This window comes from Microtus oregoni, unplaced genomic scaffold (assembly GCF_018167655.1).
Source record: "Microtus oregoni isolate MIOR12 unplaced genomic scaffold, Mior012 000035F_ref0000213, whole genome shotgun sequence".
Lineage (NCBI taxonomy): Eukaryota > Metazoa > Chordata > Mammalia > Rodentia > Cricetidae > Microtus > Microtus oregoni.
This window is the reverse complement of record NW_024543094.1, coordinates 27,427,794-27,438,347: the sequence shown is the minus strand read 5'-3', so window position 1 is coordinate 27,438,347 and position 10,554 is coordinate 27,427,794. Positions and strand designations below refer to the sequence as shown.

At 39.4% G+C, this 10,554-nt stretch overlaps 1 protein-coding gene across 2 annotated transcripts in view; it reads left to right on the top strand.

Annotated features, from left to right (window-relative positions):
• The first annotated feature begins 2,030 nt into the window (after nucleotides 1–2,030).
• Dnajc1 (DnaJ heat shock protein family (Hsp40) member C1) overlaps nucleotides 2,031–10,554 on the top strand; it is a 166,570-nt gene continuing 158,046 nt past the window's right edge. Inside the window, exon 1 of one of the 2 annotated variants that reach the window (XM_041630837.1) lies at nucleotides 2,031–2,535. In XM_041630837.1, the coding sequence (XP_041486771.1) occupies nucleotides 2,329–2,535 (207 nt within the window). In that variant the 5' untranslated portion in view covers nucleotides 2,031–2,328. The remainder of the gene's footprint in view (nucleotides 2,536–10,554) is intronic. The other variant, XM_041630838.1, reaches the window with a different exon arrangement.

Here is a 10,554-nt window from a genome sequence, read left to right as displayed (position 1 = left end):
ATAAAAGTATTTATTTCTGTATAACCTAATTTATCTTTTTATTTCTTTTGGCATTCACGTACTTGGTGTCATATCTAAGGAATCATTGGTTCCCTAAAGGTCACTAATATTTTTTCCTGTTTTTGCTTACATGAGTTTTAAATTTTTAACATTAACATTTAGGTCTATTATTCATTTTGAGGTTGTTTTTTTTTTTTTTTTTGCATCTGTGGCTTTGTCTGTCATTACTTCTGTAAAACTGACTACTATCCCTTTAAATATTACTTCTGCCCAATCCTCTCTCTTCCCTGTTTTGAGTTTGTTATACTTACGCTGGATTCATTCATTGCACATCGGCTTTCAAGTTCTGCTGTTCCTTCACTGCTTCCTCTTTGTGCTCCAACTGGAGTGTTTTTTCTTTTCTTGATTTTCCCCCAAACCTATTAATCTCTGTCCTGCTACATCTAATCTTCAGTTTAACTCATTTACTGAGTTCTTGGCTTCATATATTATACTTTTTCAAGAATTTCCCACTGATTCTATTAAAATTCTGTAACATATTTTTACCCATCATCCCCCTCCTCCATTTTTATGACCTACTGCTTTATTTTGTAATAGTCATTTCAAAACTTCTCTAAACTTTAACATCTGGTTTATCTGTGAGTTTTCTATTATCTTTTTTCCTCCTCTTTATCATTGGCCAAACTTCCTGTTTTTGTCATGTCTTACACTTAAAATCAACCACATATCCCAGAGTTTTACACAAAATTCCCATAGACAACACAGATGCTTAGTTTCCACTAAAATGGAAATTAGACAAGTAGGGGGTCTGATATCATCCACACAGTCCTAGAGGAGCTAGGTTGTGGTTGGGATGAGGTTATTAAGACTCAGTCAACTTCTAGTTTCTTTCTGTTCATGATTCCTCTGAACTTTTGATCAAGAACCAGAAAGGTATCCACCTCCTTGGCCTTTATGTGAAAAGGATTCAAATAACTTCAGTAGTAATTGTGAAAGTAGAGAGTGTGCTGAATAGTGTCCATGTATAAATAAAAAAAAAAAGATGAATTTTGGTAATACATTTTGTTGTTGCCATATTATTTTGACACTACACATACTGAATAAGCAAACGTTAGTCTTAATTTAGGGACTTGGTAAATATGAGGATCTCGAGTGCTGGGATTAAAAGCGTATGCCACCAATGCCTGGCTGAGGGTCTTTTTTTTTTTTAAAAAAAAAGACTCATTTCTTTATGTACACATGCACACAGGTGCCTGTGGAATCCAGAAGAGGGTGTTGGGTCCCCCGGAGCTGGAGTTGCAGGTGGTTGTGAGCCACCCCAACATAGGGGAACAGAACTCAGGTCCTTTGAAAGAGCAAGAAGCTGTTTTCGTGACTGAGTCAACTCTAGTTCCCAAATTAGCTTTACTAAAAGGAGGTGTACAAACTTAAGATTTAAAAAATATCTTAAATTTTATTTATGTGTTTGCTTGCTTGAATTTATGTATATGTGTGTGCGGGATCCTGCAAAGGCCGGAAGAGGGCTACAGATTTCCTGATTTATTTATATGACATATACCCGCCAATCTTAACTCATAATCAAAAGTACAATTTTTTTTCTTGGTTAAATTCCTTTTTGTTTTTCTCTCCAAATACACTGGAGTGGATCTGTGTGTTTTAGTCAATGGTTCAATTCATCCCATCTTTACTGATCAAATAATAAAATGCACGGGAGCAGAAGCTCTAATCAATACATCGATCTTGAAATATGCATTTAATGGTCAATACTTAGGAGGGCAAGATGGAAAGCACCGGGAGGAAAACCTACGGGTAGGCGTTCCGGGCCCTGGAGGTCTGTAATTGTCTACGTCTCTTAGCTAGACCAGAAACACGTGCAGTTACTACACGCGCCAGCCACGAAAAGGCTGATCTTCAGGGCAGGGATCCAGAGCGCCCGGCGTTCCTACTTCCGGCCCCGGCCCCGCCCCACAGTTGCTAGGAGACGTGATGTCACCGGAAGCGAGGCCTGGGATAGGCTGAGGCCTGGGGAAGCCTCTCCCACACGGCAGCCTGGGTCCCGGCGCTTGCTCGCCAGCTGTTCCTAGGCCCGGGCCGAGGAGCTGGGAAGGGAGCCGGGGGTGCGACCGGTCACCGCTCGCGCAGGCCCGGCCTGTCGTCCTCTCCGCGTCTACTGCTGCTCCCGTCGGGCGGGCAGCCTGGCTAGCAGCTTCCGGGCGGCTGCCCGCGCTCTGACTGACAGGCGCCGTCCCTGCCGCCCGCGCCCCCCGCCACGTCCCCGTTCTCGGCCGGCGCACGGCGTGGCTGCCCCCGACCTCAGAGCCGTGCGCGATGTGGGTTCCAGACTTCGGCCCCGCGCCGCTTCCCAAGAGTCAGCGCACCGGGCCGCTGTCGTCCGTTTCGCCGCTGTGGCCGCTGCTGCTCTTGCTGCTGGCGGCCGTGGGGCCGGTGCGCGCCTGGGAGAGCGGAGACCTGGAGTTGTTCGACTTGGTGGAGGAGGTGCAGCTCAACTTCTACGAGTTCCTCGGGGTGCAGCAGGTAAGCGCGCGGGCCGCCGGGCCGGACCTCGTCGCTCAGCCCGGTCCACCTGACAGCCAGCGCTTTCCCAGTCCCTCACCCTCGCGCCAACTTCGGAACTTCTGGTCTCAGTGCCAGACTAGACGGTGCCACCAGCCTGGGAGTGCCGATACCTGGGCTTTGGCTTTCTGGAGACCGTCCTTTCCCCACCCCCAAAGACTGTGCTGGAGGTAGAAGAAAGAGAGGTGTGGGTAGACCATTTTTACACTGACTCCCTCTCAAGTGTGACACAGTAACTATGTGTCACCCCAAATTGTCATCTTCCCACTAAAACGTATTTTTACTTCATCTGCCTCCCTCCCTCGTTTTTTTTTTTTTCTGGGAAGAGAGAATGCGTTTTGCCCAGCGTCTGTTAGCAGTTTTGCCTTTTTTTTTTTTGCACTGTATTTCGTAATCGTTATAGTCTGCTACTTAAGTTAGTATTCGTGTTCCATTTAGAAATCTGGAAAAATCTGTAACCTCCTCTCCTCAGAGGAGAATCTGTGAAGCCTTCAGGGCTTGAGGTATTTGGGGTGCTGTTGGGAGAGGAGCCCAGGATAGTCTGTGTATTCGTCTTTGCCTCTCTATGCCTAGCTGTTCTGGTTTTAGCTTGGATCTTTACCTTGCGATTGAATGAGCTATCCAGGATCTACCTGAAACAGTGAACAGAAAAAAATAGACATGCCACTTCATGGTTATGGAATGAAAGGCAGGATTTCCCAAGATCTGATTGTGTGAAGTTCTTCACACAAAACATAACTTGTGGAACTTTAAAAAAAGAAAAAGGCACACAACAGGATTAGCTAGGAAACGGACCTTTTCCTACAGGCTATGAAATAGTAAGCTTTCAAAGGAAGTTAAAGTGAGCTATTTAATAGAAATTTAACTTTCAATCATTGCATTTTGATTTCATGATTGTATATAAAATTATTGAGTATAAAATTGCCGTGGAACTGAACTTAACAGTTCTCATTTTTTTGTATGAGTTCTAAATATTTCACATCGCAGATTCCCCCCCCCCCCCCCCCCCACACACACACACAGTTTCTCTGTGTAACAGCCAGTCTGTCCTGGAACTCACGCTGTAGACCATGCTGGCCTTGAACTCAGAGATTCACCTGTTTTTTCATCCCAAGGGCCCCCGGCCAACATCTCAAATTCTTAATCACAAATGGTTTTGTGGTAACTAAAGTTACCTGGTGCCACTTCTGCTCACAGAGAAAAAATATGCCTCATTTCCAAAGCAAATGATAATGTAGTGTATGTAACAGTAATTGGTGAAAATGTAAGTTTGAAGACTCTGTTTTTAGTTTTATTTTTTGTTTTGCTTTGTTTTTGTTTTTCCAGACAGGTTTTCTCTGTGTAGTTCTGGCTGTCCTAGAACTCAGAGATCCTCCTGCCTCTGCCTCCTCTGCTTAATTGCTGCTTAATCTGTTCATATCTGCTGGAATTAAAGACCAGTGCCACCACCACCTTCCTGGGTTTCTGGGTTTTGGTTTTTGAGACAAGATCATGTAGCTCAGGCTATCCTCTAAACCTTTATTCTCCAGCCTCAGGCTTCTCTTGAGTGTTGAGATTATAGGCTTTTCCCACCACATCAAGCCAGAGATTCATTTTACTTTTTAATTTTTTTAAAAAAATAATTTAGGTATAACAGGAAATAATTCCTTTTATACATTTTCCATTTATTTGTTTGTTTTTTATTTTATTTACTTATTTAGGTTACTTAGCTCCTTATCCCCACCCCCAAGGTTTCTCACTGTGCTGTACTGGCTTGCCTGGAACTTAGGAGGTAGGCTGGGCTAGCCTCAAACTCACAGATACTCATCCACCTGCCTCGAGGACTACTGGAATTGAAGGCACTTGCCACTCCATCTGGCCTAGTCCCTTTCATTTCGGTGCCAGTGCCTATCTCTGTTAATGTGCTTACACCTTTTTTTTTGTAGTATCACATCACAATGCGGCTCTAGGTTTTTTGTTTGTTTTAATGTTTATGAGTGTTTTGCCTGCATGTGTGTCTGTGTACCACATTTGTGCCTTGTGCCCACAGAGGCCAGAATAGGGCATCTGATCCCTGGGACTGGAATTACAGACAATTGTGGGCTGCCATGTGGCTGTTGGGAGCCAAACATGGGGCCTTTGTAAGAGCAGCTAGTGCTCTTAACCGCTGAGCAGTCTCTCTAACACCAGGAATAATCAATATCACATGTATGTATGTATGTATGTATTATGTATGCGTGCATGGCAAACATGGAAATCAGAGGACAGCTCTTGGGAGTTGGTGTTCTCTTTCCATGAGGGTCCCAGGGATTAAATTTAGTCAAGTTTGATAGCAGATATTTTTAGCTACTGAGACATCTTGCTAGCTTAAGACTCATTTTAATATTGAGAATACTTGTTTGAGTACTCATTAAGATTGGTTAAATTCTGCAGCTAATGAAGAGTTTTATATATAACTGTTCTGGCTAGTATTTTTTTCAACTTGACACAAGCTAGAGCCCTCTGTAAAGAGAGAATCTCAATGGAGAAAATGCCTGGATCAGTTTGGTCTGTGGGCAGGTCTTTTGGCAAATCTTTGGGAGAATGTTCCTGACTAAATGATTGATATGAGAGGGCCCAGCCCACTGTGTGTGGTACCACTCTTGGGCAGGTGGTCCTGAGTTATATAAAAAGCAAGGCGAGCAAGCCAGTAAACAGCATGCCTGCATAGTCTCTGCTTCATTTCCTGCCTTGACTTCTTTTAAAGATGGACTGTGGCTTGGAAATATAAGCCAAAAAACCCCTTTTCTTCCTTAAGTTTATTTTACCAGTGTTCTACCACGGCAACAGAAAGCAAAGTAGGTCAATAGCCAATAATGAAAATCTTGGCGGTACTTTTGAATTGTTTATAAAAATTAAGCTTCCTTAAGAGAGTGCAGAGGCAGGCAATGGTGGCACACGCCTTTAGTCCCAGTACTAGGGAGGCAGAGGCAGGCGGATCTCAGAGTTTGAGGCCAGCCTGGTCTACAAAGTGAGTTCTTTAACAGCCAGAGCCATTACACAGAGAAACCCTGTCCCAAAACAAAACAACAACAAAAAACCTCCAAAACCAAAACCCACAAAAATCACAAAACAGAGAGAGAGAGAGAGAGAGAGAGAGAAGAAGAAGAAGAAGAAGAAGAAGAAGAAGAGAAGAGAAGAGAAGAGAAGAGAAGAGAAGAGAAGAGAAGGAATACCGAGACTTCAGCAGTAGTGATTTCAAACTTGGATTATCTGTTGGTTGGAGAGATGGTTAAGATTACTTACTGTTTTTGCAAAGGAATGGAGTTCTCTTCCTAGTACCTGTGTTTTTTAGCTCACAACTGCCTGCAATTCAGTTGTAGGGCATCTGACAGTCTGTATGGCCTCTGTGGGTACTGTAATCATATGTACAAATCTATACACATATACATATATTTTTAAAAGATTAGATTATCTAATCTAGCATTATCTGTGCACTGTTGTGGTTTGTGATCTCATGCTGTGAATTAGTATGAACAACTAGAGACCTTAACTTTGTAAAGAAAGATGGGATAATATGTATAGATAATTGAGAAAATTTGGAAAGAATCCAGAAAATTGTTTTAATCTGTATTTCTGTGTTTAGCTCTATCAAAGTATAAAAGAAAGCTAAAAGAAACTTTATTCTATTGACACAGAAAAATAGATCTTAACTTTCTTGGAAGATTTTCCAGGGGTCAGATAGTTGGTAGATATAAACTTAACCTGTTTAAAGTTTAAAATTTAATTCAAGCAAGAGCCAAACAATCTTTTGTTGACTCATAGATGCTGGGAATAGAACAGTAGAAAGACTACTGTTCATTCAGTGGAGATTTATTTGGTGTTTACTGGCTCTTAAACATAATCGTTTAGATTAATAGTTTAGTGGGGTAAGTATACAAATAGCAAAAGGTAGCAGATGGACAGAGAAATTAGAAGACATAAAGCATTAATTCCATTCATAAGGACTCTGCCCTTATAACCTATCAATTGTCAGATATTCTAGGTCTTAGTACTTACCACTGTTGGGATTGGTTTTCAACATACTAATTTTAGAAGGACTCAATTATATTTTATTATATTATTGTATTAATATATAAATAATTAAATTATTATTTCATATATTACACTATGAAATATATTGATGTATTAAAATTAATAATAATTGCATTGAGATATCAGTAATATACAATGTATATTAATATGATATACGATTAATATATGATGATATATCTAACTCACATTATAGCATAATGGAGGAACATTCAGCATGGTTGACAAGCAAGCATGGTGGGCAAACAGTCAAGGAAGAAAGTAAGTACACAGGCCTCGACAGGAGTTTGTTGAGTGTTTGAAGGAGTAACAAAGCAGACAGTATGGCTGGAGCAGAGTGATGGAGATTAGTAATAGGAGATATGATCCAAGTCGTAAGTGGTAAGGACAGATTATACAGGGACTTACAGGCCATTATAAGGATTTTGACTTTTATTTATAATTACGTTAGGGAGTGGATATTGACTAGATGTAAACTAAACATTGTCGTGTCTTTGTGTGAAGAATAGTTTGTAAGGCATTAGTTACTTAGAGAAATAATGGTAATGTAGAATGAAGCATAGGCCTGGGTGATAGCAGTGAGATTAGTATAAAGTGATTAGATTCTGGATTTAATTTGATCATAAACTGACAATGTTTTACTCAGATGCTATGCTAGCTAATTGTTTGTTTTCCCAAACTTGACATAGACTTAAGTCATCTGAAAAGAAGGACCTTCATTTGAGAAAATGCATCTACCAAACTAGCCTGTATGCAAGTCTTTGGTACATTTTCTTGATAAGTGATTAACACAAGAGGGCTCAGCCTACTGTGGGTGGTGCCACTCCTAGGCAGGTGATATTGGGTTGTATAAGGAAGCAGGCTGAGTAAGCCATAGGAAGAAAGCCAGTAAGCAGTGTGACTCCACAGCCCCTGTTTCAGTTCCTGCCTTGAGTTCAGTTCTAACTTCTCTTCATAATGGAATATAAGCTTTAAACACACACTTTCCTCCCTAAGTTGCTTTTGGTCATGGTCTTTATCACAACAATAGGAAAGCAAACTACAACAGATGGTTTAACAGAAGAGAGATTGAAGACAGTTCTAAAGATTAAGGAGGCAGTTAACAATTGTAGAAGCCTGGATGAGGACTCTGGTTGGTTTTTGGTCACACTAAATTTGCCATTTCTGTTAAACACAGTAGGGCTGGCATGTAGGCATTTAATCTGGAGTTTAGACAGAAAATTTTGATCTAGATATGAACTAGTTCTTGGTACTTAGAAGGTAACTTGAAACCACATAACTAGATGAGTTCACCCAAAGGAATGAATCTAAAAGATAAAGAAAGAGGTCAGGGAACTAAGCCAGAAAGATGGTGATCAGAGAGATGCAGAACTAGTAAGGTAGATAGGAAAGTACCAGCCAAAGAAAGGTGATGTCTTCCAAGTCAAGTAGAGGAAATATCTCAGAGAGGAGGAAATGATCAGATGAGCAAAATGATGAAGATTAAATAAGACGGGCTCTGAAATTGGCTGGACTTAACACTTTAGGTCATTGGTTACCTCAACAAGACCTATTTTTAGTGAACTGGTGGGTTCAGGAGAGAAGACAGAAAAAAATTGGGCAACAGAAATTAGATCACACCTTTTGTCTTTTCAGTTCTTTCCTAAGCTGTGAAGTTGCAATTACATGGCTTTTTAGACAGCTTTAAGAGTTACCTTATTTTTTTTTTTAGAAAGGTAGATTGTACAGATACCTGTAAGACACTTCAGTGTATACTGAATGAAATAATCATATAAATATTACAACAAAAAGTAAATTACAATTCCCCAAACAAGTGTTTTCTTGATAGTTTTTACTCAACAATAGGTTACACTTATATAATGGCTTTTTAAGGCCCTAATAGAGCAAAGGATTATCTATGTATTTCAAGATGTTCCAGAAATTTAGGAAGGGACTTCAGATGTCTTTGGGAGAGGGTGAGTTTAGATGGCATATCAGTAGTTCAGCTTGTTCTTAGAATGCTTTTTACTTGTTCATAGGGCACTCCGATATGACTTTTGGCATCTTTCCAGAGAAGAGTCAGGGCCGGAAAGTTGAACACAGTGCAGGGAGGAGAACATGCTGTTGAAAATCTTAAGTCTAACTTAAATTCTAGATCTTTACATAATATTTGTATTTTATTGGACAGCTCCTTGGACTCCCTTATTTATCATGGAATCAGTGACAGCTCTAGTTTTTCCCTTCCTTTCATTTTTGTGATTATCTTGTGGGACTATGACTTCCCTTATACAACATTTTTGTAGAGTATTCCAGCTAAGAATAAATAGTTTTTACTTTAAAAATCTGCAAATAATCTCTAATAGCTTCATTAGTAATAAGTGTGCCATATATTCTCTTTGTGCCTAGCTGTGTCCTCTATTTTCTGGATGGGAAAGAAGAATCATTAATTGGCCTTCTTAAACCCTAACACGGCCCTTTTTTAAAAGATGAAGGTACCTTTTATAGTTTACTGGTGAATCTGCATTGTAGTTCTCAGTTATATCTAATTATTTGTTTTGTGAAATCCAGTGCTCTTGTGATGCCAGTATATAGTTCAGTCTTTAAGCATTTATTTCCTTTTAAATTTATTGTGTAATTAGTCTCCTCCTTTTTATTATGATCTTAAATTATTTCTTAATTTGGAGAAAGGGAGATATGCAAATTCTAATATGGTAGATCACCCTCAACCATATTTCTCATGTTGGCATATCGTGTATAGACTTAGAGATGGATAAATACCTGTCCAATTATATACAGCTTTGAATCAGATTTGATTATTAGAGTTAGTTTATTTTTCTTGTGTACAAAAAGTTTAGTGTAGCTTAGTGAGAATTGCTTAAGCACATTTTATAGAGAAAGGCAAGTTTGTTGTGAAAGTTTTACCACATAAAAATCTAGAGCTGATAGAATAGAAACTTCTGGTGTTTGGAATCTTTTCAGTACCAATCAGTAGAACACTCAGCTTCCATAGACAATATTTTACATTGAATTGGGAAAGTAGAATTGTCATCTCTGGGCCCAATTACTGATAGAGGTCTATTCTAACCTTACCTAGTGACTAGTGTGGCCGATTTTAAAATCACACTTTTCTCATGGTTCAGAGTAAAGTAGATTACAGGATGGAAGTAAGAGTAGATATTTGGTTTGATGGTTAGTGAGAAGAGAGTATTTGTAGCAGTTAAAAGTAACAAGTACTTTTATAAGACACCTGTTACCAATCTTAAAGTGGGTTCTCAGATTTGCTAGATTTTCTATCCGTGAAGGAATCATTGTGTGCGTCATTACTAACATACTTTATAAGTATTTCCTAAGATAGGTATTATTGGGTATATGTGTGAGTCATTACTATAGTACTTTATAAGTGTTTCCTAAGACAGGTATTATTGGGCATATGTGTGAGTCATTACTATAGTACTTTATAAGTATTTCCTAAGACAGGTATTATTGGGCATATTTGCGTGGTGATGATGCCAGTGAATTTTGTGTTCAATTAAAGCTACTCTAAAGCCTTTCTTGAATCGTGTGAACAAATAAAGGAACGGAGTTAGAGTGAAGGGAGACTTCTAGTTATGGAAAGTAGGACCTTGGACCCTGTTATAACAAAGCTGTAGTCAATATACCTTGCAGAAATCAATATTGTCAGTAAAGCATTTAATTGTGAAAGGTGAATCCTATACAAATGAATGTATAATATTTTCACTGTTTTTTGAATAACATTATATCTCACTTTTAAGAGCAGAATATCTGTGTTTTATGGTTTTACTTACACTTTCTGGTGGAGATGGGGGTCTGACCATGAGGACTTAAATTAGAAATTTAATCTAGAATTTGTGTTTTCTTCTTTATCTTATTGGACACTAAATTAAGTAAAGTTAGCATCCATTTACTTTTTCAGTAAGTATTCCTGTTTAC